Raw genomic sequence first — 27,252 nt, 5'->3', positions numbered from 1 at the left:
CAGTCACCTAACTAGACTGTTCCAATAGACGGAATTACCCGCATCACTCAATGAAGTACAATCATTGATTACACCCCCCCACCCTGTCCCTCTCTCCAACCCCCCCCCCCCCCCCCCCCCACCTTCCCTCCTACCATCTCCCTCTCTCGCTCTCTCCTTTCCTGAAGTACTGCAGCGAGGGAGGACTGCATCGCGAAAAAAAAAACCCACTGTCGTTCGCTTGCAATTGCCTCTCATTCTATTTTACAGTAACAAAAAAAAAAAAAAAGCTTTTTCTTTCCTATAAAACGAAAGCGGAGTCTGATGCAATGGGTAACTACCAGCCCAATTCTATCTTCTCGCCATAAATTACGGTAAGAAATTACTACTTTTTCGCTTAAAAAAGATGCTGACTGTGTTTCCGAGTAAAAAAACCCGATGTTTTCAATACAACAGTTTTATGATCAGCTTTATCAGGAGTTACAAGTCGTTTTGTTAGGTTGTTGGCTTCTTTCTAATGATATCTACAACTGACATCTAAGCTGAGACTATGCCTCATTATTTATTCATAAGTTTGTGAATCATTTGTTAAAAGTTGGGATGCTTTCCAGGCATGAGTTGTTGTTTTTTCTCTACGGGAGCACTAAACTGGGTCCATATGCCTCCTGCAAAAGTAGAGAATTTGGCATCATTAGGAAAGCAGGCAACAACCAAGCGATGAAGAAAAACTGCCCCATATACATTAGGGATGTAGTGGAGTTCCAATTCCAGTTTCTGTAGCCTTTTAATTGCACAATTCAGCATTAAAGGTGACATAAATCCTTTAAAATATCTAATTTAAACTACAACAATTATGTCTGTAAATTAATTTGCTACTTGAAATGTTGTTGGTAACCTTCGCATGGCAATTCGTTTAGGTGTGATCACTGAATGGAGCTCATATTTTTTTCAACCAGCATGTTTATAGTGAAATCCCGGTCACGAGCAGAGTTTTGAGTTGTTGGCTGTTGACTGTGCATGCTGTAGTGCAATCCAGCCACCAGCCCTGGGGCGGTTAAAGCACTCTGCACTTCCACCAAGAAGAGGAAAGGATGCGGGAGCAGGCAACTGACTCATCCGTGAATTGCACCTCTAGAGGCAGTGAGCGATTGATAGGCACACAGCCGCTGAACTGGAAATCTGTGGCAAAGTGCTTTGTTTGCACTCTGAAGGCTGCTGTAGTAGTCCTGCTGGGTCTCCAGTGTAAGCAGTGATTGCAGGTTGCAGAATTCATTCCTGGGGCCCACTTCTTATTGATTTCACCTTAATGTCGTTTTTTTGCCATGATAAACAAGAATCTCATTGTAATTCAAAATGCTCCTCATCTGCATTCAATAACATCTCCATCTCAAGCGCCCACTTTTGTAAAGTTTAGGCGGCGCAGTCTATTTTAAGAGGAGGACATTTTCTCTCCCAGTGATTCACAGTTGACAGGAAGAAAGGACTCAAAGTACTAAGTACACTGACCCTGGGACTAGAGCAGATATGAGTGCTGTACCAAACTGTCTGCACATTTTTTTTAAAGTGTGCAGGCATAATGAGAAATACCAGATTATAGTCATTTTTTTAAGGGGCAAGCTTAACCCAAAAGCATAGTTTACATCACATCCAAAAACCCTTGCCATCCTCCTGTCTGCCAGAATTAGTGAGGTGAAGGCACAAATTCACACAACCAGTGAGCACCACATAAACCGTTTGACCAGATGTAAAGAAATCACCCGTAAATGTGCTGCATCTTGCAGACCTGGCCTAATCGTGGTATTGCGTCACTGCAACACAAAGTGTAAGGTCTGCACCAGACTGTGGTGGTGGCACATTATGTTTTTTATCTGCTATGTAAGCATTATAGTGTGTCAGCAGTGAAGTCTGTCAAGGCAAGGCAAGCATATGTTTACCAAGAAGATCAAACAGACATCAGCCTGATGCTAAAAAAAAAAGCAGAAGAGACGGAACAGTTTACTCTCTGTAAATCTTCTGGGTAGAGTGGGGCGAATTTTCATCAAATTTGGTTTCTTTCTGACTGTTCAGATGTAAAAATGTACACTATAAATAGATACAGTCCCTAGTATCCAGCGTAAATGGCCTTTATTATTTTCCTTTAAGTATTGAGACTGCCAAATGAATACAAACAGGGGAAATCCTCTTTGATTAGCTAAGATGGTCACGGAAATGATTAAAGCCAATGCTAATATTAGCAATACTAGCTCGGTAAGAGAGGCAGCCATCATATTGCTGCATCTGATTTGTGAATCTATATGATGTAACATTAGCATAACTTGCAATCAGCTCTGCTTTTTAAGTTTATCATGGGGGGGGGGGAGCTTTTGGAAAGAGGTGAAAGGTTAAGGTTCTTTGAAAATATACATAATCTAATCATTTTATCCTGTCCATTTGCGGAAACAACCATTTTCTTCATCTTTAGATTTTATTTTTTCCGAGCCTCCATTCATTCTCTCATTAATACTCCTCATGCACCATCCACCTCTCCCTCGTCCTCTCCCCGCCCCTCTCAGTCAGTAATGGCATCAGTGCTTGATGAAATCTCCTAACCGAAGACGTCCCAGGCTGGCTGTGCTCGTGCCTTCCAGATGAGGTCATGGGCTCACCGTTTTGATGGGATTACATGCGGCTCTGCCCACTTAGAGATTGGACCTGCTCCTTCTGATGCTAATAGAACAAACCAGCCGTCAAGACACTGTGCCTGCGCATGTCTTTGAAAGGGCAAGACACTGACAAGTCAAACCTGACTGAGATGGAAATTGTTTGAGGTTCCGAGCTAGGAAACTCTAAAAGGGGTTTAATGTACAGTGCACATGGCATTTAAAATTGGCATAGGGAAGAAAATTGCCATTTTATTGCACAAGTGATAATTTAAAAAAAAGAAAAGAGAAACCCTCAGCTGTAGTCATTGTTTTTTTTATCATTACTTCTTTTGGCACTGTGAAAGGTTCAATGTCTGGACTGGTGGATTGCACCCAGCCAGAAGGCACTGTGGATTATCCTTAAAGTTCTCTTAAAAAAAAAAAATTTGTTTCTTCCATCCTTTATTAGTCAAGCAACGTTACATTGTATGACCGGAATTACAGTTTACTTATCATTCTAACAACCTGCTTGCCCATGTGATTCTCATTGATGACTGTTGGACTCGAGGTAAATCAGCACCGACAATGACACCCATCCTTTTGACAAAGTGTATTGCCCTAGGAGTACCCCATTTTTACTTCTCCTGACTAAGGGTGTTCTTCACCTCCATCATTATGACAATCTTATGAAGTGTGATATCTCATTTTTTTCTTTCAAATGCTCATTAGCGGCTTAATTACTGTGCCAAATGTTGCCTAATGAGTTATGATAGGCAATGGAGAGGTGTGTTAAAATGGACTGAGGTGGTCATACACAGACTTTTTGAAAATGCCTTTACTTGGATGGTGTAAAACTCATTTGTAACTCTGATCCCTTTAGTTGACTTTTTGTTCATGCATGGGGAAATTTGGGGCCAAGTGATACTTGACCTAGTGTTTTTTTAGTATTCTAAAGAGGTTGAAGGAAAGCGAGGCCGCTATCCATCATGCAGACAGGGGTGTTACCAGAGCAAGGCCTATTTTCAGCCATCGTCACATGGTTCACAGCAACGGTACACACACTTTATCAAATCCTTTTTATTCTCTGCCCTGCAGGACAATGTATGGATGCAGATTCTTTAAGTTACAATACAAATCCCCATCACCATATATATTTTTTTAACAGTAGTATCATAGAATCAAATGCTAGGAGAGTTCGGTTGCTTAGAAGGGAAGTATTAATTGTGTATATCGCACATAGGTAATGAGGTTAAGGTTATATATCTACAACTACGTATGAATTTATAACTAGTTAGATATGTGTATTTGGGAGTATACTGAAAGACAGTAAGTTGGAAAGAAGTGCTATAACAAATTCACAGATAAAGTTAGATGTAAAAATGACCATTTTCTGACAAACAGGCATCAATGTAAACACCAGATGCTGAAGAGAAGCAAACATTAAAGGAGATGCAAGAGGAAAGAAATGCTTCAGAGACAGCAAAACAGAGATTAGTCTGTTTGGGAGAGTTTACCCACTTTGATTGTGATTGCTCGCGTTGCTTGGGCTGTCTGCGCTGTCGGGGTCTTGTCAGCTGCGGTCAGGTGCAGGTTGGGCGTCTGTGTGCTCGGGTGTTGTCTGAGCTTCATCACCAGTGACAGCCGGCTCACTATACACTCCATTGATTATCTGACAGACAGGATGTATCCCCTTTTTGCCGGTGTATGTATGCCCGTTTGCTAGTTTTAGATGAAAATGACGTGTGATAGCCAACATGACCTTATCCTAAAATGATAAATGGTCTCATATCAGTTACACCATTTCACTCATGACATGCTCCTGGCAGGATGTTAGTCTACATAGGCACTGAAATTAATTTAACTTGAAAATGCAGTCAATAGAAAAATATTTGTTTGGAGAAACGCTGTTATTCCAGGATTCATGCAGGATAGCAATCGTCTGCATTGGATAATGTTATACAGGACAAGTAAAAGCAAAATAATCATGCCTCTATCATGTTTAACCCCTTAATGTGTGGTAATTAATCATCTTAAGGACAATGTCTGAGGCAGCACAGTTGTCAATGGAGGTATTAAAAATGACCAGTCAATGTGTAAAGGAGTGTGCTCATAAGCACAGAAGTCATCAAATGAGCCAAAAGGGATTAGGAGAGTCACCTTGAATCAGCAGTGTCATTTTATCCAGTAAAATTGCATTATGGGAGCTGAGGCTGGCTCTGTGATTTGTGTCCTCCTGACAAGGCTTCAGTGTTCATTAGAGGCGGTGGTGAACAGCTCCTAGACACACGGGAACCGCACACACACACACCCACACACACTGGATAGCTCTGACCATTACCACCCTTCTCCTAAGTATGCGCTCTTATCTTGAAATGTTAAATAAAACATGATTTAAGTTTTCTATCATTAAAATCTAAATCCAACAATCCTTTTTAGTTTGTTTTGATAATGGCTATGCCTTTGTCTCATGACATGTTATAGAGTAACTATCCCAAGTGATCCTTTGGAGGCAGGCGATGATGAATTGTGAATCACAGTTTGAACACTCGCATGAAATCATGTTACATCATTCACACTCTTATGCTGGGGTCTCCCTCCCATCGGCACTGGCCTGCTTTGATAGCAAAGGGCTTCCCCATCGTGCACACATCCTGTATGTGCATGGCATGTTTAGGTGTGTTTTCTACAGCGTCCTTTTTGCAAGTATGCATGACCTATTTTGCGAGTTAAAGACACCTGACTTTACAAAAACAGGGACTCAGAGAATAGCTGTGTGTTTGTACACGGTACTTGTGTGCATTTACCTACGGTATGTATCCAGTCACGAACATTTCTCCTTTCTTTGAACAGATTAAATATGACAGTGCCGTTCTGGTTGGATCGTCACTCTCATTATAATAGACCAGCTCTTCATTGGGGGCAAATTGATTTCTGGCACAGCCTTGTTTATTAGCCTCTGTTTCTCAGGGCTGATCATGAGTCAGCAGATTCAGCATCTCTGTTTGAAATGCTCTTCCTTTTAAAACTAAGTCCAACTTATAAAATATAGAAAAGGGAGAGTGCCCTTGGAAATGTAATATTCATTTTGATAAAAACTCAGGGCCCTTCAGCAAATGCCTTTTTTCCACACATCACTCGTAATGATTAAAAGGCCTGGGAGAATGGTGAGGGACTGATTAAAGAGGAGATGTACTGTCTGTGGGGTGTCATCTGTTAGACTGGTAAGTTATGAATGTAGCAGGGGAGACATGAGTTATCTGATAAACATCTCCCTCTTTTCTCTCTGCTCTCTCCTCTGTCCTTGCTTCCTCTCTTTCTTATCTGTTTGTCTCTTCCCCCATCTCTCTCAGCCTGGCCCATGACCACCACAGCCATTGTGGGCTATCTCCTGTGGTGACTGCGGACTCAAGAGTTTTCTTCCCAGCTGCATCTCAATACCCACTGATCTCATCATTCCTGCAAATCCCCCCGCCAGCGTAAACTCGCCCTTCTTGCCCCTCTTCCCTCTTTCTTCTTCTTCAAAGTATCCCCTGAACCCCGTGCAGACCTGCTGGTGGAGCAACAATGGAGGACACTTACAATAACAGGACTTCCCTGTCTAAGGGGGCCAAGGACATTGTCAAGGAGGCCAAGCGGCATGCAAAAAAGAAAGTCAACAAGGTGGTGGACCGCGCCACAGACGAGTACTCATCCCACCACAACTACAGCCGATTTCAGGATGAGGAGGATGAAGATGAGGATTTCTACCGGAACCCACCGAGGCAAGGCGGAGAGGGCAACAATGACAACGAGGAGGGCTCCAGCGATGCAACAGAGGGCCACGATGATGAGGATGAGATCTACGAGGGCGAGTACCAAGGCATCCCGTCTGATAGGAAGCAGAAGGAAGGCCAGGTGGCACTGGGACAATCGATGTCTGACGCCACAAGGGACCGCAAGGGGCTGGAGCAGGAGAGACAGGCGGATGAGGAGGAGCTGGCCCAACAATACGAGCTGATCATCCAGGAGTGTGGCCATGGGAGGTTCCAGTGGCAGCTGTTCCTCGTGCTCGGGCTGGCTCTCATGTCAGACGGGGTGGAGGTGTTCGTGGTGGGCTTTGTGCTGCCCAGCGCAGAGACAGACATGTGTGTGCCCAACTCCAGCTCGGGATGGCTAGGTAAGGGACCATGCGTGAGTTTTGGTGAATGTGGAATCATGTACTTGTGCTCACACAGTTTTAACATAACTATATTATGTTAGTTGAAAGCAATAATATTAAGTTAATATTAGGTTCAAATTAGTATCATTGCTTTCAACTAAGCTAATACTGTTATGTGAAATTTGATTTAATATCAAACTAAAACACAAGGATACTATCTTTTTAAATGTTTGCACTTGGCTGCAGCTCTGGTGTGTTTCCTGCATTTCCCTGCTGAACAGCATGCTGGGTACAGCTTGCTGTTTGTTGCTCCCCACAGTATTAGCTGTTACACGCTTGTGCCAAATTTATAACAGAAAATCGTTACTAACTGGAATTTAAAATGTCCGGGTTTGCCAGGAAGAGTATAATGAAAAGACACTGTCCAGTTGCATTATAGTGAATGTAGAAATATTATGTTTGCCACTTTATTCCCTTTAAGTCACAGATTTGCTGCACATATTTCAACTTTCAACTTTGTGAAACACAGACTGAATCAATGGAGTGCCTCTTTAAGTAACTAATCAATAGACCCCATGCTCTAAAAGTGTCACATGATTTTAAGTGCTTGGTTCAAATCAATTAATTTAAAAGAAACATTGAGTAAGAGGACATTTCCTAAATAGGAAAGTGGCAACACAAACTAACATACATCTATGTATAATATCAACAACATCTAATTGTACGGCTCCTAAAACTTTATATGTACATAAACTTGTTACACATTAAAATCATGGCTTGAATTTGGGTAATGTGTGCGATTTGGAAGGATCCCACTCATTTATGTGGATTATTATTTAGCCTAAAAGATAAGATACTTATGCATGTTCACTCTACTTTAAATTGTGTTACACATGGATGAGGTGATTCGGTCCACTGGTCTCCATGTCAGGATTAGGAGGGGAGCTAGTATTTCCCATGTGTTGAGCAGGAGTCCCAGCAGTCCCTATGGCTGCAGGTGTATAATCCATCACCACAGAGCTGTGTGCAGGGGCGGACTCACGGTGTCAGTACAAGAGTGGCGAGGACATTAATTCAGGCCCAAAGCCGTTAGATACTAACTGCCACAGTGAGACATGACGATATATCAACAGTACCGCAACATCTGATGCACAGCTGATACGACAGGCCCTTTTTCAGGAGGAGGTTGTAGCTGAAGGTTTGAGAAATGTCTATTGCAGGTGCTGAATGTCCAAAATTGAAACACCCTGTGATACGTGTACATATATAGTAAAGATATAATGTACATTTTACATTTATAGACAGGAAATGTCTATTTATCCCAGAAAAATCCTTACAAGATCTTGTGTTTAATGCACCTTTATTGTATTCTCTTTTCAAGTATCCATGTAAACTCTTTTCTGTTTCTTTATCCAAGCAAAGTCCTGGAGGCATTCACGCTGTACGCTCTGCTTCTCCTTGTGCGTGACTCCAACCCTCACCCTCGGTCCCTCCCTCTCACCCTCCTTTCTCTGTGCCTCTCTTTTCTTCTCATATCCTCCCCCATTCTCCTCTTCTTTCTCCCACTGATTGCCCTGAGGCTCCTCCCCGTTGAGGTGTATGTGTGTGTGTGTGTGTGTGTGTGTGTGTGTGTGTGTGTGTGTGTGTGTGTGTGTGTGTGTGTGTCTAAGCATAGCCTACATGATTACTATGACCTTGTTGGCATCCATTTGTTTTCAAGAGTAATTACACTTAATTAGGTTAAATAATGTGTTTTTAGGTTTAAGAGAAAACAGATTTTTTAAAAGATTGATTATATAGAAAATCTTGATTTCTTTGCCATGAACAAGGACACCACTTTTCTAAACTGCTTTTTATATGTGAGCAGGTGCTAGTACTGTAATGCTGTGAACCAGTGGGGAATAAGGACAGAGCCACACATTGAAATGAACTAAAAGTATCTTCTAGAGGTCTATAAAATAGTCTCTCCGGCTGCAATTCAAAAGAGACAGTGTAAAGCTAATTTGTGTTATGAGGAAATGCTGTGCACTGATTATATCACTATTACAGTTAAAGCAAGTAATGGTTACTAGATAAGGTCAAAGGGAGAGGAGACATCTGATTACTCTCTTGTCATTGATTTACAGGAATAAATGGACTGTACTTTTATAGCACTTTATCCAGTCTTTTCGACCTCTCAAAGTGCTTTACACACTAAAAGTCCTTTATCCATTCAAACCTCATTCATACACACTCACACACCATTGGACATTGGGAGCAACTCCTTAACTTGAGTTGAGTATCCTGCCCAAGGATACATCGACGTGTTGACTGCTCGGGCTGGGATCGAACCCACAACCTTCTAGTTGAAAGGTTAAAAGACAACAGCACTTCATCGCAGCCACAGTCGCCTGTAAACTCAAGTCACTTTTGACATAGATTTGAATAGAGAAAAGAGTACATTTTAGCAGACTGTTAATATCACATAAAACATTAGTAATACAGCACATGATCCTTAATTTATCACCAGAGCACCAGATGAAGGGCCAAGGACCGAAAAGTCATGAATGTATTTTATTTTATTAAGTAAGGGACAGTGTGTGGGAATACCCTCTTCTCTTGACGCTGTCTACAAGAAACTGACGATTTGCTTCAGCATTAAAATCAAATGCATTTGATGGTTGGTTCGACCCACCTGAGCTGAACTCCCATCTTAGTTGTGCAGCTCCATTAACCAAATAACAGACAGAGAGAGAGGCAATGCATGGCCTGAGATAAGTGTAATGGGATAATGTAGAATAGGAAAAGCCAAGGCCTGAATTGGATGGAAGATTTATCAAATGTTGATTAGATCACAGAATTCAGTCCCACCAGTATCATAATCCCATAGGAATCTTTGATACTACATGTGAAAGGATGGAGAGTTGGGATAGGAGGGGCTGAAAAAGAGTGGACGCTGTGGGAAGGAAGCATGAAGGGAGAACAGGCGCTGTGAGATGCAGTATGTGTGATGAACAGAGGTTAGGATAGGAGGAGGGACAGATCTGAAGCACAGAGATTGCCAAGTTAAAAGAGGTGTAATGGGGAGTGTAGTGTGGGTGGATGGGAGCAGAGGGGTGGGAGATTGGTGGTGTTCTGTAAGCTACACCAACTATGTGAGGGAGAGACTCAGCTATCTTCTCAGACACAACAGACAATGGGAACACATCACCCTATCATTACTTATTTGTTCTCTTGTGCTGTCTCTTCGCTGCTGAAACTCCCCTCATTTCAACTTGGCTCTTCTTCATTTCATTTCACATCGTCCTATCCCAGTCTGCCATCGATACTTTCCGTCCATCCTTACTTCCCCCTCTTCTAATCTCTTGTACCTTTTACTTTATTGGGCTTCCTTGTGTCCTGGCTTTACTCCTGATCTCCTCTCAGGAGTCTACCTCTTTGTCTCTTTAGTTTCCTGTCGTCCCCCCCTCTTTCCCCCTGTCTGCCTGAACCAGCTGACAGGCTGTGTGGGGCTGCGTGGTCGACGGGCAGCTGAGCATGGCTAAACTGCAGTAAGATCGCAGCATCACTGCGGAGATTACACTACTTGAGTAGTGCAGCTCCACATTGTGTTGGAGGCTGTGTGTGTGGAACATAAAAGGGGGGAGTATGTGTCAGGACTGAGTGTGAGTGTGTGTGTGTGCGTGTGTGTGTATGTGTATGTGTATGTGTGTGTGTGTGTGTGTGTGTGTGTGTGTGTGTGTGTGTGTGTGTGTGTGTGTGTGACCAAACCTGCTGCCACCAGCAATATCAGGCAGTAGTAAACCATGTCTAACTGCTCGCTCTTATCAGGGGTTCATAGCACCACTGTATTTCATGTGAATTATCCACAGTCTTTAATGTAATGAAGGTTGTATCATTACTGATGCTGAGTGAGTCGTTTTAAACCCTGCGCTTTAATCCCTACAATAGGTTACTTTCATATAGGTTTTCATTGAAAATCCTGCCCCCACTGATATGACATGTGACAAAAAGCTTCAATCTCTTTTTCTGCGGAGGAGGCAGAAGACGGAGGCATGAATCCGATCAAACTGACACGATGTAGTACAAATGTGATTACACGCTGCTCAGTGTAAAGGAGCTGATGACAGTGGGGCAAAGAGGAAACTTCAAGAAAATAAATGAGTGGGAAGCACAGAGGAGAAGAGAGGAATGGGACAGGAGATGGGAGAAAGGGAGAAGAAATGAGAAATGAGACAAGAAATTGGAAAGCAATAGGAGAGGACACAAGCTGAGAAATGGAGGAAAGGTAAGGAAGAGAGGCACAAAAGGGGGTGAGAGCTTAGGGACAAGGAGAGGAGATAAAATATGAAGCGATTGGGTTAAACAGAGAGAAGATGTAGCAAAAGATCTAGTAGCGTCACCGTAGCACACCCCACGCACGCTGTTGTATCATAGTATCATCATTATGAATAAAACAGGACGGGTGTTTTGTGTGAGGCTGAAGCAGTTTGCAGCGCTAAGAGTGAAGAGCATCAAAGCATGAAATCAGAGAAGAGGTCGTGATGCAGCTCAGCGCTCCCACGGCTCTCAGGGGGCTCCTCAGATGTGACAGGACAGAAAACACTGCGCCAGGGCCTTCCCCTTCCTCCCCCTCTTCCCTTGCATCCTCTCTCCCTATCTTGCAATTACTCTCTTCCCTCATCACCTTTTTCTCTCTTTTATAACCGTCTTCACCACCATCCTTCATTTATTTTGCTATTTCTTCTTCTGCTTACATCTCCTTGCGTTTGATCTGTATACTTATTCATCTTTTCTCCATTAGTTCCCCAGTGGCTTCTTTAGCTACACCAAAAAGAGATTACATGTATTTGTTATATCTTAATCTGGGAATTAGATTTACCTCCTGGTCCGGTGTGTGTGTTTGTTCATGTGTGTATGATCGTGGCAGTGTTTTACTCCATGTCTTATTCCTTGGAATTTGTCTTGTGTTTATGGAGAGCCTGTGACTGCTGAATATTAACCATTCCTGGAGATGTGTTTTGACATCTCAACGAAGTGTCATGGGGCAAAACCTTTTGCTTCCGCCTGAGATGCCTCCTGACACACTGTCATTCTCCAATGGTGCTCAGGGTCTATATGGGTCATCAAGTCAAAATTCAGCTGAATTTCACACTCATACGGGGACAAGTCTGCACCGGTTGGCATCCATTCAAGGTTTTTTGCATCTGACGCATCTTACATCAAACTGTGTACATTCCTCCTGTTTAATACTTAACATTTTGCAGTTTCAGATCAACATGTTGTCTTTTGATTTACTCTTTCTCTGTAGTCCGCAGGCCTCAGAAAAGACCTACATTTACAGTATAGCCCCACTAAATCAATGACATGGCAGTAATGGGTGATAGCCCACAGTGAGGGGGTTTCGTTAAATACAATACTCTGGCTGAAGCTCTTGGGGTGCAACCTTATTTTTTCCAATGTGAGCAGTAAGGACTGATCGACTGTAGCCTGAGCATCAGTCTGATGAAAGGTTAAAACAGAAATGGTTTATAGTAACCATCCACTATTAGCACAGAGGAAATACTTACACAACATGAAAGTATACTGGCAAAGACACATATTACTCATTTTATCCATATATTTATTGATAATAAAGTGGTTATAACAAATCCTAACCTTGAAGAGCACATGAGTTTAGTTTCTGAACTCAGTGTCGTCATATTCCTCCTTTGTTACCTTTGTGAACCCTGAAGATCCAGCAGGGATCAACACGTTTATGTAGAACTGTAAAATAAAGGTACTCCCTGGGGGCTTTCACATGTAACCCATCCTGGGTCCAAAACAATGTCAGAAAAGATATCCAATGAGGATATGCATGTGAGGAACCATTTACAAGCCGAGAGTAATATATGTAATTTCTCTATCGGAAATATGTAAGTAAATAAAAAGACATCTCAACATCTCAACCAGCATAAGTTCTGGAGGAATCGTCGCAGACACCTATATTTTTTATGCAGTCCATGATCCTGGAAAGACTCTTTTCCATTAAAAGTATGAAACAAACTCATATTCTGATAATGCTAATAGGTCAGGCATTTGTACTTACAGCAAAACGTAGCTGCTAAATATTAGCATTGGGATGGAAAAGGGTTTGTGAAGAATGTCTCATCAGTGTGTTAGTGCGTCCATTTCACCAGTGTGACTGAAGGACTTTTTAACCTCAGGTTTTGCTGCAGTGTAGTGACAGTCCAGTCCAAAAGCTTCATAAAACGTGACAGCATCTTTCTGACATCACACTGAAGGTGAAATGTGAGTCATAATCACATGAGAAAGAAATTCCTCTTGGGGAAAAAGACACTAGGTTGTAATGAAATATGTACCATAACTTTATGACATGGCAGTTTAATGCCACACAAAACTACCTTTTGTGTTTTGGCAATGAGACTGACTTCATAATGTCTGCGCTATTTTGGGATTTTATCACACTTCAGGACATTACGTTCCTCTTTGCTGGTGCGGGAACTGCTGACGTCATGTGCAGAAAGTCGACAGAACATCAATAAATTCATTTCATAATGGACCTGTCCTGTGAGGGATGTAGTGAATTGTTTTATTGCTTTGTTTGTTAAGGGCATTAAAGACATAGAAATCTGAGGTTCTTTTTTGTTCTGTCTTTTGCGTAGTTTCTCTCAGTAACAGTTTTTTGTGTGTATGGATATTCGAGTGCTGAAACTAAATTAAAAAGCCTCTGGATGTTTGGATGCATGACAATTAAATGGGTGGCCAGTGGGTGTTTCCCTCTGCACTGTATCTAGCCTCTTGTTAATGAAGCAAAAGTGAACTGTGCATAGACTGAAGACTTCCGTTAAATTTAGAATTGAATTTATGGTACCTTCGGGCGAGTATCTAGATGGCTGCCAAATGTGACAGATAGCCGGGTTTTGACCCCTGAAGCGGGAGAGTCAAACAGATATCTGCTCACAGCAGAGGAGCAGAGACCTGACTGCAGACATTACAGAAAGGAAATGCATGTCGCTATTAAGATTATTGTAATGGGATGAACAAAGTGTCCCTACGGCTGAGGCATATCACTCAGTATATGACTGCAACTTTTACATTCTCTCTTTTTGTGTGGGGGAATAGGAATACAAATACCCTCAGTAAACCAGGTTTTTGTGTCTGAATATGGATGAAGACAAAACATAGCTTTAATATTATCAAGGTTTAAGCCTGGAGCGGTACCTCAAAAATAAATGTATTTTAGTCCAAGTCTATATTGCATTAGAAAAATACTTATAGTGTTGTTTTATCTTCTTATAGCACTTTATAATTATAGTAATAAGTGTTCATAATTATTAATAATGGTTTCTAACAATAATCAGAACATTTCGTAAAGTCAAGTGTTATAATAATTCAACATTTCTGGTAACACATTTTTGTTAATCCTATAGTGTATTTATAATCTTTGTATAATGCTTTACAATCATTTCTATTAGACATTAAAATGCGATTATATGTTACTCTTTTTTCTTAGTTAAGTGCTGAAAATATATTTAAATAAATGCAATAACAGAACAAACACTTTTTCACATTATTTCTTCAATTAAAGCAAAAAAGACCAACTTATAATCACATCGCAATGCATTTAAATAGGGATTATAATGCAATATAAAACGTATTAGAACAATCGGAATTGTAATACACTATACTCCTTGCAAAAAAGCAGTTATGTAGAATTACATTAGTTGATCCTGCAGATCATAATACAATGCTTACAATGAGTTATGAATATTGTTATAAATAAAGTAACCGTGCTATAAGCAGATTAAAGTGCATTATAACCATATTTATATTGCATTCAATGCATGGGTGTTGTAGGACGGGTTGCTCTTTGCAGCAGAGCATGTACAGTATGTCCATGGAGGATGCTCGCCACGCGATGCCAAACAGACTAAAGCCGTAATGATGGGCTGCTCTCTCCAGAACACAATCATGATGATCAGTCAGAGAAATCAATGCTGTTTTGTTGGAGCATTGATCCTATTTGTGATGAGACAAATTAAAAGAGAGCAGAGTGTCCCTTTGTGAAGTCAGCCTGCATTACCGCACACATTTCTCTCCCCATTGATCAGAGCTGCACAGTATTTAGGCATATAGACACACTGTATTTACTTGTCGACGTAAGAGAGTGTTACGTGGCCCCAGGGTTTTCAAATAGGGTATCAGGTTCATTGTCTATAGTCAGTGGCAGTACTCCAATTGGTAGCATCTACTGTAGCAGGATCCCTCATCTTTATTTAGAAATTGTTCAGTCATCTAATCTTCTCAGATGGTCTTTATAACTTTGGGAATCTGTGTGTTTAAAAATGTAGACTGATATAGCAATTACATCTAAGAGCAGTCTTTCTCTCCCTTTTTAAAATGGCATCCCCGTCTCTAAGTGTACCATCTCATATTTCATTTAATATAACTGCCTGGTTAACATTCAGCAATAACAGGATCTCACTTAATGCTGCTGCATTTTTTAGTTTGACACTTCACCGTTTGCCAGCAGAGGCACATTTAGAGGACACCGTTCCTAAAACTGTTCTTGGCTGAAAGTCAGCACTACTTACACTTTATTACTTAGGGGGAGACATTTTCAATATTTCATTACACTTAAATGAGAGTCATGTTTTTGGTTAATGGTGATATAATACAAGTAAAAAAGCTGAAGATGTTGGCTGCAGTAGAGAGACTTCTGAGCCATGTTGAGCCATCAACATTTGAAATAAAAGGAGAGGGCATATTTGGCTTATGTGAGGTGGCAAGTAACTTGTCTCCAAATGAATTAAATGATGCTCCCTATCTGCCCCTATGTACAGACAATCAGCTGTTTATCAATGCTGTGTTCACAGTTGGTTTGTCCTGCTCCCTGTTGGCCAAAAAACCCAACATGTATTTCAAAATTAATGACGTCCCTAAAGAGCTTTGTAAGATAATCTTGCAAATCACACACAAAACTGCAGGAAGTGATGCAGATAAATCCTAATGAGGAGACTGGCACTAAAATCATCTCCATTAAGTGACAAATAAGTAACTTCCGAAACATTGGCAATACCAAAACATGAAACCTCATTAACATATGCACAACAAGACATGTGAGGCATTGTATTTCAAGGCAAATAAAAATCACATCCTTCTCCCCTCTTATTTTGCAGGCAGTGTTGTTTACCTGGGGATGATGGTCGGGGCGTTATTCTGGGGAGGGATGTCTGACAAAGTGGGCCGCAGACAGTGCCTCCTCATTTGCATGTCCACGAACGGCTTCTTCGCCTTCCTGTCGTCCTTTGTCCAGGGATACGGCTTATTCCTTCTTTGCCGGATCTTTGCAGGCTTTGGGTAAGTTTCTGAAAGAAGTCCAGGTCATTCTTGGGTTGAAGAGAACGGAAAGTCTAATTCATTTCTGAAATGTCAGGTCAAAAATGTACACTAAGAGAACTGAAAAAAATCTCCTTCTGTGGCAATAGGATGGGTGCATTTTAGTATTTATCAGTATGTGACCAAGCGTTCTGTACGTGTGCATCCGGACTAAATGATTCAGTGTAAACAATCTATTTCTGTGAGTCAAATTCAGTTTGACATGAAAAGTGTTTATTTAAATGAATATATAAATCCTGTTTTCTTGTTATACTGCTTTTACCATAGAGGCTTTACTTCATTTGTCTTTTGAAATGGAAATATCTCCTCCTCCGCAGAGCAGTAAAAGCTAATGTTTGAGATGTCATAGTCAGAGTCAAGACATCATCAAAATACATTCTTGCAATCTTCTTAAAATCTGTTAAAATAACAAGGTTGTGTCTGAGCTCGTAATGATGAAAACTCCACCAGAGACAGACTTTGTGTATCCTCTTGAAAAACATGGTGGAGATGGTGATTTATCATATCCTCTTCTTTTACAGAGTAACTGTCCCTTTAAGAGCTAATTCAGTAATTGCATCTGTGCCGTTCCCTAGAGACCTCCAGAGTAATTGAAAAGGTTGTTCAAACTGCCAATACGACCTGCGCCTCTGAATCATGAGAAACCGGCTCTGATGATATTATATGTATTACATTTGGGGATAGAGAAAAAATGCTTAGTTGTGCTTAAACTTTGCTTACATGGCCTGATTTAGTAATAAAGCCTATTTTTTTTATCTATTAAAATGAAAAACAATCCAGAAAACATTTTGAAGGCTGAATAAAGTCCCTCACAATTTTAACATTTAATCAAATAACAATATTTTGGCAGAGTTTGACTTGTTATACTTGAACAAAAACAGGTCATAATCATGAATGTGAATATATGAAAGGGATTAATAATAAATATAGAGTATAAAAGTTAACTTTCTGTCCAGGGTTTCTGCCTAACTTCCACTAATGTTCCCTCTCTCTCTGGTTCTTGCAGGATAGGAGGTGCTGTGCCCATCGTTTTCTCCTTCTTTTCAGAGGTGTTGTCCAGGGAGAAAAGAGGAGAGCACCTCAGCTGGTTGTGTATGTTCTGGATGATCGGAGAGATCTATGCTTCTGCTATGGCCTGGGCCATCATACCACACTATGGTGAGTGTATCGGTTAGAAAATATAGTAAGGTACACCTTCCTTTCAAGGCTTGTGCTTTCTACAGAAAAGGAAAACAGGGCAATTGTGTGCTGTATAAAAGTTGTATCAAGTAAAGGCCATAACAGGATTGATTTGGCATATAACAAGCTTGGCAATGTGACTTTATGCTAAGCTCCGAACTACAGGTTAGAAAACTGTAAGGCTTCCCTGTTACTGTGGGCCGAGGTGCTAGTTTTCCCTGCTATGGGAATCAATCACCTAATGGCTTTGAGTGGCTGCAGGCTATGTGAGGCAGAGGTTAAGAGATTAACATACGCATGGATACCACAGAGCAGATGCATGGGTAAGGGTGTGCCTGTGGGGGAGAGAAAACTGTGATTTATGACAATACGGCATTAGATCTCAGCTGCACTCGTCATGAAAAGAAACATAAAGAAGGGAATGGTATTTCTCCCTGTTCTCTTCTCTTACTCTTATTCCTTAAACGTCTTTCCTGTTTTTTTTAACCTGCTGTCCCTTCCTTTTAATGCCCCCCTCTCACACTGGATTGTACTCATCTCATCTCTCTGTCCTTCCTTTTATTACCTCTCCTCTCTCGCCGTTCTCTGTCTCTGCAGTGTTCTTCTTGATCAAGCATAATTAGGTTTTTCTCCTTGCTCTAATAGGACAAAGCTACAGCTAGCGGTGATTTATGGCCAGACCATGCTTTAGCCAAGCTGTGACGTCATTGAGAGAGAGACAATGTGTGTGTGTGTGTGTGTGTGTGTGTGTGTGTGTGTGTGTGTGTGTGTGTGTGTGTGTGTGTGTGTGTGTGTGTGTGTGTCTGCGTGCGTGCGTGTGTGTATGGGTGCGATGGATGATGACAGGTCTTCTTCATGGGAAATTGAAGGCAATAACATCTGACATTGTAAGAGGTCCTCTGAGTTAACACACACAAAAAGGCACAAGAGGAGAAAACAAAAGGTTAGTCATGGAGTTTCCCATTAAGGACTTCTCAGTTACTTACATAGATACACATGCACAAATGCACACAGCTGTAGATCCGCTCACAAGGCTGAAGGACTCACATAACCCTCTGAAACCACAACGAGTCTTCACCAGGGAACTCTGCTGTCAGATCTGGTGATATTGTATTGAAGGGATGGTAGTGGCCTTACTTTGCTCTTATTCTCTCACTACCACTCTGCCTCTCTTTCTCTCAGTGGGAACTACGTGTCTCGCATACATACTCCAGCGCTCACCAGTGGTTTTTATGTTTTCCCTAAAGTGCTGCAGTGCCTGCCACCGACAGCACTACAGTGTGTGGGCCCAAATGCCTCCTGCAGAGATACCTTTATGTCTTTGCAGGAAGACATAAAGGTATCAGTGATGGGATATGATACAAGTGCCTCAACACTGGTGTTTAAAACACCATTAAGGCTCTCATTTATCCACCTAATGTCTTCTAAAAAAAACCTGTCAGACTCACAGCTGGGGCCCGGAAGGAGGTCTGCTCAGCACAGATCCCCATCACACTGCAGAGAGAGTTTGAGTAGTTTACTCACTGCCAAGAAAGCACACTACGATAGCAACCCCATTAGACGGCGCTCAGATCTACAGATCAAAGATCAAATACCCCCCGGCGGACTTAACATCGTGGTCAATTAAATATTCCTCCTCTGCTAGTACTACATAATGCCTTTAAGCAGACTAATTCTAAGGATATGTGTTAAGAGGTATCTGAAGCCAAAAGGAAGTTAGCTTAGCTTATAGCATAAACACAAAACAGGTGAAAACAGTAAAATGTCAAAGTTTTATTTTAAATATATCTATCTATCTATCTATCTATCTATCTATCTATCTATCTATCTATCTATCTATCTATCTATCTATCTATCTATCTATCTATCTATCTATCATCTATCTATAGTATCTAGGCATGGGAGACTGTAGCACTGCTGAGTCAGTCAACCATAGGCCTAGTCAATTATGTACATAATCCCTGTAATGAGATTTCCAATGGTATGGGTGAAACAGTAACCCTGAGGGGAAGGAAGCCGCGCTACATTTCTGTAGAAAAGGCAATCACTGCTGAACAACGCCTTCCCTCCTTTTTCTCTATAACTCTGCCTCTTCCTCTCTTGCTTTATTTGACTTTTTTCACTCAGAATCACTCCAGACATACACACACTCAAACACAGACACAGAGAAGAGCAGGGGGATAAATAAAAGTGACTCAGAGAAATCAGGAATACACACAGGCTACAAGTTATAACTCTTTTTTAGGGTTTTTATTGTACGTTTAATAAAAAAAAGAGACATTTCCATCTCTCTGGCCTCGGCTAGGATGCGTTTATGAACACTTACGACGACGTACAAACGCCCACCTTCCTATGGGAATAGTTGTTTGTAACAGCTAATATGCATTGCTTTTAAACCCGGATTTTAAATATGCTGTGAGATTAATTGCAAGCAGTCATTTCCTGGCATAACCATTAGCGTTAACCCCCTTCCCACCCCCTGACTCTCCTCCTACGCTTGTTGATGGATAATGGTGCTATTCCCTTCAGAGCGGCATCCACATGAAGCACGATCTGTTGACGTGGGAGGTCACGACTGACACAGCAAGCCTTTTTTTATGCTTCTTCCAAAAATTCCAGAAATGGAGTCAATGAGAGCATAAAATATAGATCTACATAAAAAGTACATAGCGTTTCCTGCCATTACACTTAATTTTACTTTATTCATGACACAAAAATTAAATCCACCTTTAAATATTCTCCCCCAAATGAAAATGTATTTAATTTATTATTAATAATACTTTTTTGAGGATTTATAGTCATATAGGGTGCACATTTTTAAGGTTTGTTTTTTGTTTAAATTCTACATTTTATTAACAAATTGAGTTAGGCAGCCAACCATGCATAAGGTTGTTTTTAATAATTTTGTGAAAATGCTTTAAAATAATTTAGCATAAGGAAAAGAAAGATTTCAGGATGTGTAATTTAGTATTTTTAATTGTGTATTTACCGTGTGTACTGTATGTGTGGGTGGGATTTCTCGGTATGGCATTATGTTACTCGTGACAATGTCATCTGCATATGGTAATTTAAATTATGAATTTCTGTGGTTTCCTCTTTCAATACAAGCATTTGTGTGCATCTCCCCCTATTGTGAGATTGTATAGGTCTATGTGTGTGTGTGTGTTTATATGTGAGAGAGAAAAGTGTGTGTATGTGTGCACGTTACAATGATTAATGAGTCTGGGAGATTGCCTGCGGGCTGAGATCAGGTGCAACAAGATTTAACTTAGCAGAAAACACTCAATTCCTTTCCTACACATTCAATTAACCTGTCCCTGTGCACTTCTCTCAGCTCCTTCAGCAGAGCCATTCATCTCCGGGCTTACACTTCACTCTGCTCCGGCTGCTCTCGTTTAAAAGCCATCTTTTATTTGCAGCCCTTTTGTGTTCCCAGTACGATTTTCACTCATATCATTTCAGCACACATAAAAATCATCGAGGGGCCCAGATCCCCCTCTGATAGGGATATACAGTATGCATTACACATAATGTTTTTAAGCCCCTGCTAAACGTACTGGTTATGTAACAAAATATACTTTTAATATACCCCTTTCATTTTGGGACTGGCTACAGAATTACTTGAATGTTTTTGAGTAAAGCACCAACATATCAGCAAAATAAAGTGAATGCCATACGAGTTGGATCAAATAATGCAAAAGAAATAGGGCTTTAACCTGTAATATTAAATAATTAAAACATTTAAAAAGTACATATCATGTTAATTAACAATGAGAAGCATTTGTTAGATGAAAAAAAGTCTTACAGCACTTTGATCTGTTAGCTTTTAGATGACATGAAACAATGATCTATGCTTCAAACATGAAAAATGCTCAATTATAACAATATGCCAAATCAGATCAGCCGCCTCATCAAAAAGCCTCCATTCAATAAGATTACATCAGACATATGCAGCATAACATATTGGCATTGAACACGATACTAGCAGTGTCTACAAGAAAACGTTTAAAAATCTTTTCACTTCCTGTTCAGCCGATCTGATGGTCCTTCCTGTTGTGTCATCGTCTACAGGTTGGAGTTTCAGTATGGGTTCGGCGTACCAGTTTCACAGCTGGCGGGTGTTTGTGGTTGTCTGTGCCCTGCCCTGTGTGTGTGCGGTGGTGGCTCTTACCTTCATGCCAGAAAGTCCCAGGTTCTACCTTGAGGTAATGTTATTTCCTCTTCTTATTACCGGTTAAGAGATAGTTCTGATTCATCTCTCATGAATCTGCTGCAATAGCCGTATCTTCAATAGTGCAGCCTCATGGTGCTGTGTCATTGTCAGCTAATGTCCGTGCTTATTCCTTTCTGCATTCAACATCTCTAGAATTATACATCAATCAAATTAAGTGTTCTTTAACGTTTCCCAACCGATGTTAAATGAGATCAAACGGTTAGAGTGATAAAACTCTGGGAGCAGGCCTTACTGTTAAAAGGCTTTGAAGTAAATTGAGTCACTGTTGTCGTGACTTCTATAATTTTCGCCCACCCTGGAGAAATCAAAGGAATATACTCGTGTACAGTCGTATATATGATTGCGGATGTGTGGCTGTCCTTGAGTAAGAGAGACCATCACTGATCCTGTGAATTCATCCTCTCTCTTTCCCTCCTGTCAGGTGGGGAAGCATGATGAAGCCTGGATGATCCTCAAACAGATCCACGACACCAACATGAGAGCGCGTGGGCAACCAGAGAAAGTCTTCACCGTGAGTGTTTGTTTCTGCTGTGCGCTGTCTTGGCTGGGTTTCCTGATGCTTAAGGAAAAGCAAAGAGGCTTATGTTCTGCCATCGCTGGGACAGGTTTTAACGCTTTCAGTGTGCAGGATCATATCTGAATTATGAAGGTTTCTGAAAGCTGTTTTGTGTCGTTCAGGCTTATTTGTGTCGTGAGCTGCATTTTGGGAAAGCCTCTTAGTCAACACGTGTTTCTGGAATTGATCATGTACTGTTTACAATTATTTTGATTACAGTTATTTGCTTTCAATGTTGTTTGAAAGAAATTCACAAGGAATTGCATTAAAAAAATGGCTCAAGTAACATCCATCTAAATGCTATAAATCATCAAAGATGTCAATGAATGGATGTCGAATATTGTATTATATCATCATTTTGTTTTTTAAATCCCTCCTCAGGTAAACAGGATCAAGATCCCCAAACAGCTGGATGAATTGGTGGAAATGGAGTCTGAGTCTGGCAACCCAGTTTCCAAGTTTTTCTTTAGGATAAAGGCAGAAATACACGGGGTATATATCTGTCTTTTTACTTTTACTTTGTGTCAGCTGCCCCAAACCCAAATATATCTTTTAAACACATGAAGTATAATCTGTAACTTCTCTTTAGATCTACCTGAATCTCATGAAGTGCTTCAACTACCCTATGAGAGAAAACATGATGCGACTGGCCATAGTGTGGTTCACGCTGTCATTCGGGTGAGCTTCCTGTTGATGTAATTTGCGTTACTGAAAAATCTGTCAAGTCTAATTTCCCTCGTCTGATATTAGCTCTAGCGGCCACATTTTATTTCTGTCATCTTGATCCCTGTGCTGTGCAGAAGTTGCATGGTCTTGAAATCAATCAAAGTCTGTGAATCAATACTGTTCCATTGGTGTCTCAAAAGGAAAAGGGAGTGAAAGCAGCCAGAGATAAAAAAAACTCCATCGAAACACTCTCTAAAATCAAAGAGAAACCACAAGTGTCTATTGGTTTTCTACTGTGTCTACAAGTATTGTTTGGACTTCAGATCAAGATTTTTCAACATGTATCCAAAGATTTGTAAAATCCGGTTTATTTTCTGGTTGTAGGTATTATGGTCTGTCAGTCTGGTTCCCCGATGTCATCAAACACCTTCAAGCAGATGATTATGCCTCCAAAGTGAAGATACACAGTAATGAACGTATCGAAGACTTCACCTTCAACTTCACTCTGGAGAACCAGATACACAAAAACGGACTCTTCATCAACGACCGGTAGGACACGTCAACTTGTGGATAGATAAACTGTTATACAGTGAAAGTATATACCAACAGGATGCTAATATGCTTTCTTTTAGGTTCATCGGTATGAAGCTGAAGTCCGTCAAATTCATCGACTCTACCTTTCGTAACTGCTACTTTGATGATGTGAAATCTGTGGGCTCCTTCTTCAGTAACTGCACTTTCATCGATGCTTACTTCTACAACACTGGTGAGATTTTAGGATTAAATATTCATAACTTCTGTAAATCAACATGACTATACAGAGGAGGAGGATTTTTCTTTTCCTGATTCTCACATTCATCAGGTTAAATTGTGCCTAGGTGAAAGACAACATCATTAAGCATCTGTCGGACAAGTTGACATTATACTTCGTTGTGATTTGCTGTATTTATTATTCCATATGTTTTTTTTTTGTATTCTTTGTCAGACATTGATGAAACTAAGTTGATAGATGGCACGGAGGTAGTCAACAGCACGTTCACTCACAACAAGAAAGGATGCCAGATGACGTTCGATGATGACTACAGTGCCTACTGGGTTTACTTCATCAACTTCCTGGGGACGCTGGCTGTTCTGCCCGGCAACATTGTGTCCGCGCTTCTGATGGACAAAATTGGGCGTCTGTCCATGTTAGGTAAGAGCGGAGCGGAGAGGGAGGTTCATGTTTCATGTGTGCACTTGAGTAATTGGTTTTCACATTGACTGCGGGATGTTGGAATGATTTATGGTATGGATGTGGCATCCATCATTGCGTATGAGAGGCAATTTTGATTAGGCCTATAATTCAGATGAACATTGTTCAAACGAATGTCACTTGCACTAACTCTTGCTCCTTCACTCTTGCTTTGTGTGTGTTTTTATGTCTCTCAGGTGGCTCCATGGTGCTCTCGGGTATCAGCTGTTTCTTCTTGTGGTTCGGCACCAGTGAGTCCATGATGATTTTTATGTTGTGCCTTTACAACGGCCTGAGCATCTCTGCCTGGAACTCCCTCGATGTGGTCACCACTGAGTCATTCCCTACTGTCAGGAGGTGAGAAGACAAGCAAATAAACTGACTTACATAGATGTTGAGACTTGTTTTTGGACTTACACATTTCTATCTCTTTTCCCTTCCTTTACCTCCTGTCCCTGATTCTCCACCCCCCAGAGGAACAGGGTTTGGGTTCTGCAACGCTCTCTGCAAGCTGGCTGCAGTCTTGGGAAATCTGATTTTCGGTTCTCTTGTTGGCATCACAAAGGCCATCCCCATCCTCATGGCCTCGTCTGTGCTCGTCGGGGGAGGCTTGGTTGCACTCCGGCTGCCTGACACCAAGTCGAATGTCCTCATGTAACACCAGCTTGGCGTTCATCAGCTGGGAGAAAACCTAAATAAAACTTGGGTGATTCCGAGAGGAAGCCCAGGGAGCGTTGAGCAACGAATGCAAATGGCTTGGTAGACACACATCTTAACACGATTAATGACATTTTGCTGAACCCACCATTCTCACAGTGTGTTCTACACTGATCATTTACATCAAAATCAATTCCTATTTAGTCAGTGCTAAGTTCAGCCTTTTTGTGAATGTATTTTTAGGAGATTTCACAAGACAGAGCTGAAGATTTGCTCGTGTTTTGGTAGAAAGTTGGTGGAGTTTTGTTGCCCTTTTCCAGCCTCAGCCATAACCTTCACTGCATAGTTAAGGCTCAAGGCTTTCAATATTGGTACGGTCTTATTAAGACAAGCCAGATGGGCAGAAAAGTGAAAAACAAGCTGTAATGAGCACAGCCAACCTTCTGTGTGACAACGTGGGGAATAGATGATCAGACAGAGCGGACACACGACACAGCTGTATGACAGCTGGCCTGCACATCCACAGGAAGTGTTGTAGACAGTGTGCAGAAAGTCAATATCAAAAATCCAATAAATTAAAGTCACACATAGTTCAAAATAGTCTTAAAATAGACTGATACCCACATGTACTGTACCTACATCTTTCTCCTATGCTTATACAAGAAACAGTTTTGCTCGACATGACATTTACTCTGACATCTGCAACCTTTTCAAAATACATAATTCCCGTATGATGCCAAGCCCTTTGCATTACCTACCCAACAAAGAATCAAAAAGGCCATATTGAAAAACTTTATTTTCTGGTACTAATAATTGTGTGGTATGTTGAATCTGAGGTTTCTATTTTTACTTTCTGCTTATGCTTTTTGTTATTGTGGAAGTTGAAATGGTGAATAATTAATTTAATCCAAATGTTGTTACTCCCCATCCATGTGTTGTATTGTTGTACGAATGCTCTCTGATGAGCGCTCCCTCTGATTTCGCTTCGTGTTATTGGATCTTGCTTGTGGCAGTGACGTCGATAATGACATGTCACGCTGCTTCCTTTTAAAAATACTGAATGGCCTTTTTTTAAATGTGCCTCTCCTTAACTGCAGCAGTCTGCCCATAGGCATGTCGTGTCCAAAGGTTGTAAGGATCAGACAGAAACTGAATAGGAAGAAAGTACATCAAATAATCATGCCAATTTCTGTGTGTATATATGTGAAATATAAGGCCAATGCAGTATTTTATTAGGGTGTGAATCCATGTGCGAGTGTCCTTTGTTAGACATCCTCATTTAAAAAAATAAACCAATTTTTATTTAGGTAAGATCTGAGTACTCTGCGTAGTAGTTACCGAGCATGACTACACATTAATAATGTAAATAAGAACCACCTCTTGAGGAGGGCTAATTTGTGTCAAATAAATAGGAAATCAATAATCTGGGAGAAGTTCAACTCAAATAATGCTTACATTTCAGGTTAAACAAACAAACCAGATGACACATTTTATCTGTCTTACCAACATTTTTGTCTAAAATCTATTTTTGACATAATCTTACGTTTGAAAACATGACCTACCTTGTACAAATTATTAAGTACCTTATCGTTCAACATTGGAACCTCAATGCATACCGCAAAGATAATAATAATAATAATAATAAGACACACTGCTACTTCGAAAATGTCAAAATACCTCTTAAATTTTAAATTGATATTGACATTATTGAGATATATATAACATAACAAATCAGCTGATCTCAGTCTAGTTATTTTTTGCCCATTGATTGTATTTTCTGTGTTCCTGCTCTTCTCTATTTTTGCGGTTTCTGTTATTGCAGCGTAGAAGTAGTTCTGCTCTAACAAGGATACTCACTAACATAAAAATAAAGGCTTCCAAAAAGTATTTAAAATGTGGAAATACAAGAGCTAATGAAATGTTCTGCTATTGTGCAACATACAGTATATTTTTGACCATATTATTTCTGTATTTTTGGAACAAAGATATAACAAACAGATCTAAATAAATGTGCTCATATAAAAAATTATGAATTTTGCTGAGTGGCAATCCAACGCTAGATTAACAAGAGAAAGTATTAACAAAAACAGAAGAATTTATCTGTATTTTTCTGAATGAGATATAGCCTTCACAGGTGACAGATCGACCTGTTGTGTTACATTGGGGATAAATGATTTTACCTGGTATGTTTCAGGTACTTGAGTTATTGCTGTACTGTATTTGTGTGTGTGTGTGTGTGTGTGTTCGTATGAGTGTGTGATTGTGTGTGTGTATGAGAGAACGTATTGTATGTATGTGTAGAGCACATGAGTGTAAATAATGTACATACTATATTAAAGCTGATATTGGTGGACTTTGGGGTGTATTAGCTCCTTGATCGAGTTATGTGTCTCCTGCTTTGTCCAAGCCATAAGTCCATCTACTGTATCTCTGTTGTACATCTCTGTGTCCTTGGCTTTAAGCCTCTATTCACCTGCTATTCCGTGTGCGTGTGTGTGTGTGTGTGTGTGTGTGTGTGTGTGTGTGTGTGTGTGTGTGTGTGTGTGTGTGTGTGTGTGTGTGTTGTGTGTGTGTGTGTGTGTGTGTGTGTGTGTGTGTGTGTGTGTGTGT

At 40.7% G+C, this 27,252-nt stretch overlaps 1 protein-coding gene across 1 annotated transcript; it reads left to right on the top strand.

Annotated features, from left to right (window-relative positions):
* Positions 1-169: 169 nt before the first annotated feature.
* Positions 170-27,198, top strand: sv2ca (synaptic vesicle glycoprotein 2Ca). Its single transcript, XM_063896395.1, has 13 exons — positions 170-353; positions 5,951-6,756; positions 15,900-16,080; positions 17,126-17,277; positions 21,370-21,503; positions 21,954-22,043; positions 22,470-22,580; positions 22,678-22,766; positions 23,139-23,303; positions 23,387-23,520; positions 23,740-23,946; positions 24,183-24,342; positions 24,460-27,198. The coding sequence occupies exons 2-13, from the start codon at positions 6,165-6,167 to the stop codon at positions 24,641-24,643; spliced, it is 2,199 nt and encodes a 732-aa protein (XP_063752465.1). The 5' UTR covers positions 170-353; positions 5,951-6,164; the 3' UTR covers positions 24,644-27,198.
* The last annotated feature ends 54 nt before the right edge of the window (positions 27,199-27,252 follow it).

This window comes from Eleginops maclovinus, chromosome 12, assembly GCF_036324505.1.
Source record: "Eleginops maclovinus isolate JMC-PN-2008 ecotype Puerto Natales chromosome 12, JC_Emac_rtc_rv5, whole genome shotgun sequence".
NCBI lineage: Eukaryota > Metazoa > Chordata > Actinopteri > Perciformes > Eleginopidae > Eleginops > Eleginops maclovinus.
This window is presented reverse-complemented; position numbering and strand designations above follow the sequence as displayed.

Bases quoted from the DNA above. Each gene is read 5' to 3' on its own strand.
- sv2ca (XM_063896395.1), top strand. From the start codon at position 6,165: ATGGAGGACACTTACAATAACAGGACTTCCCTGTCTAAGGGGGCCAAG. The intron at 22,044-22,469 runs GTGAGTGTTTGT...ATCCCTCCTCAG, and splicing joins AACCAGAGAAAGTCTTCACC to GTAAACAGGATCAAGATCCC. The intron at 22,581-22,677 runs GTATATATCTGT...ACTTCTCTTTAG, and splicing joins TAAAGGCAGAAATACACGGG to ATCTACCTGAATCTCATGAA.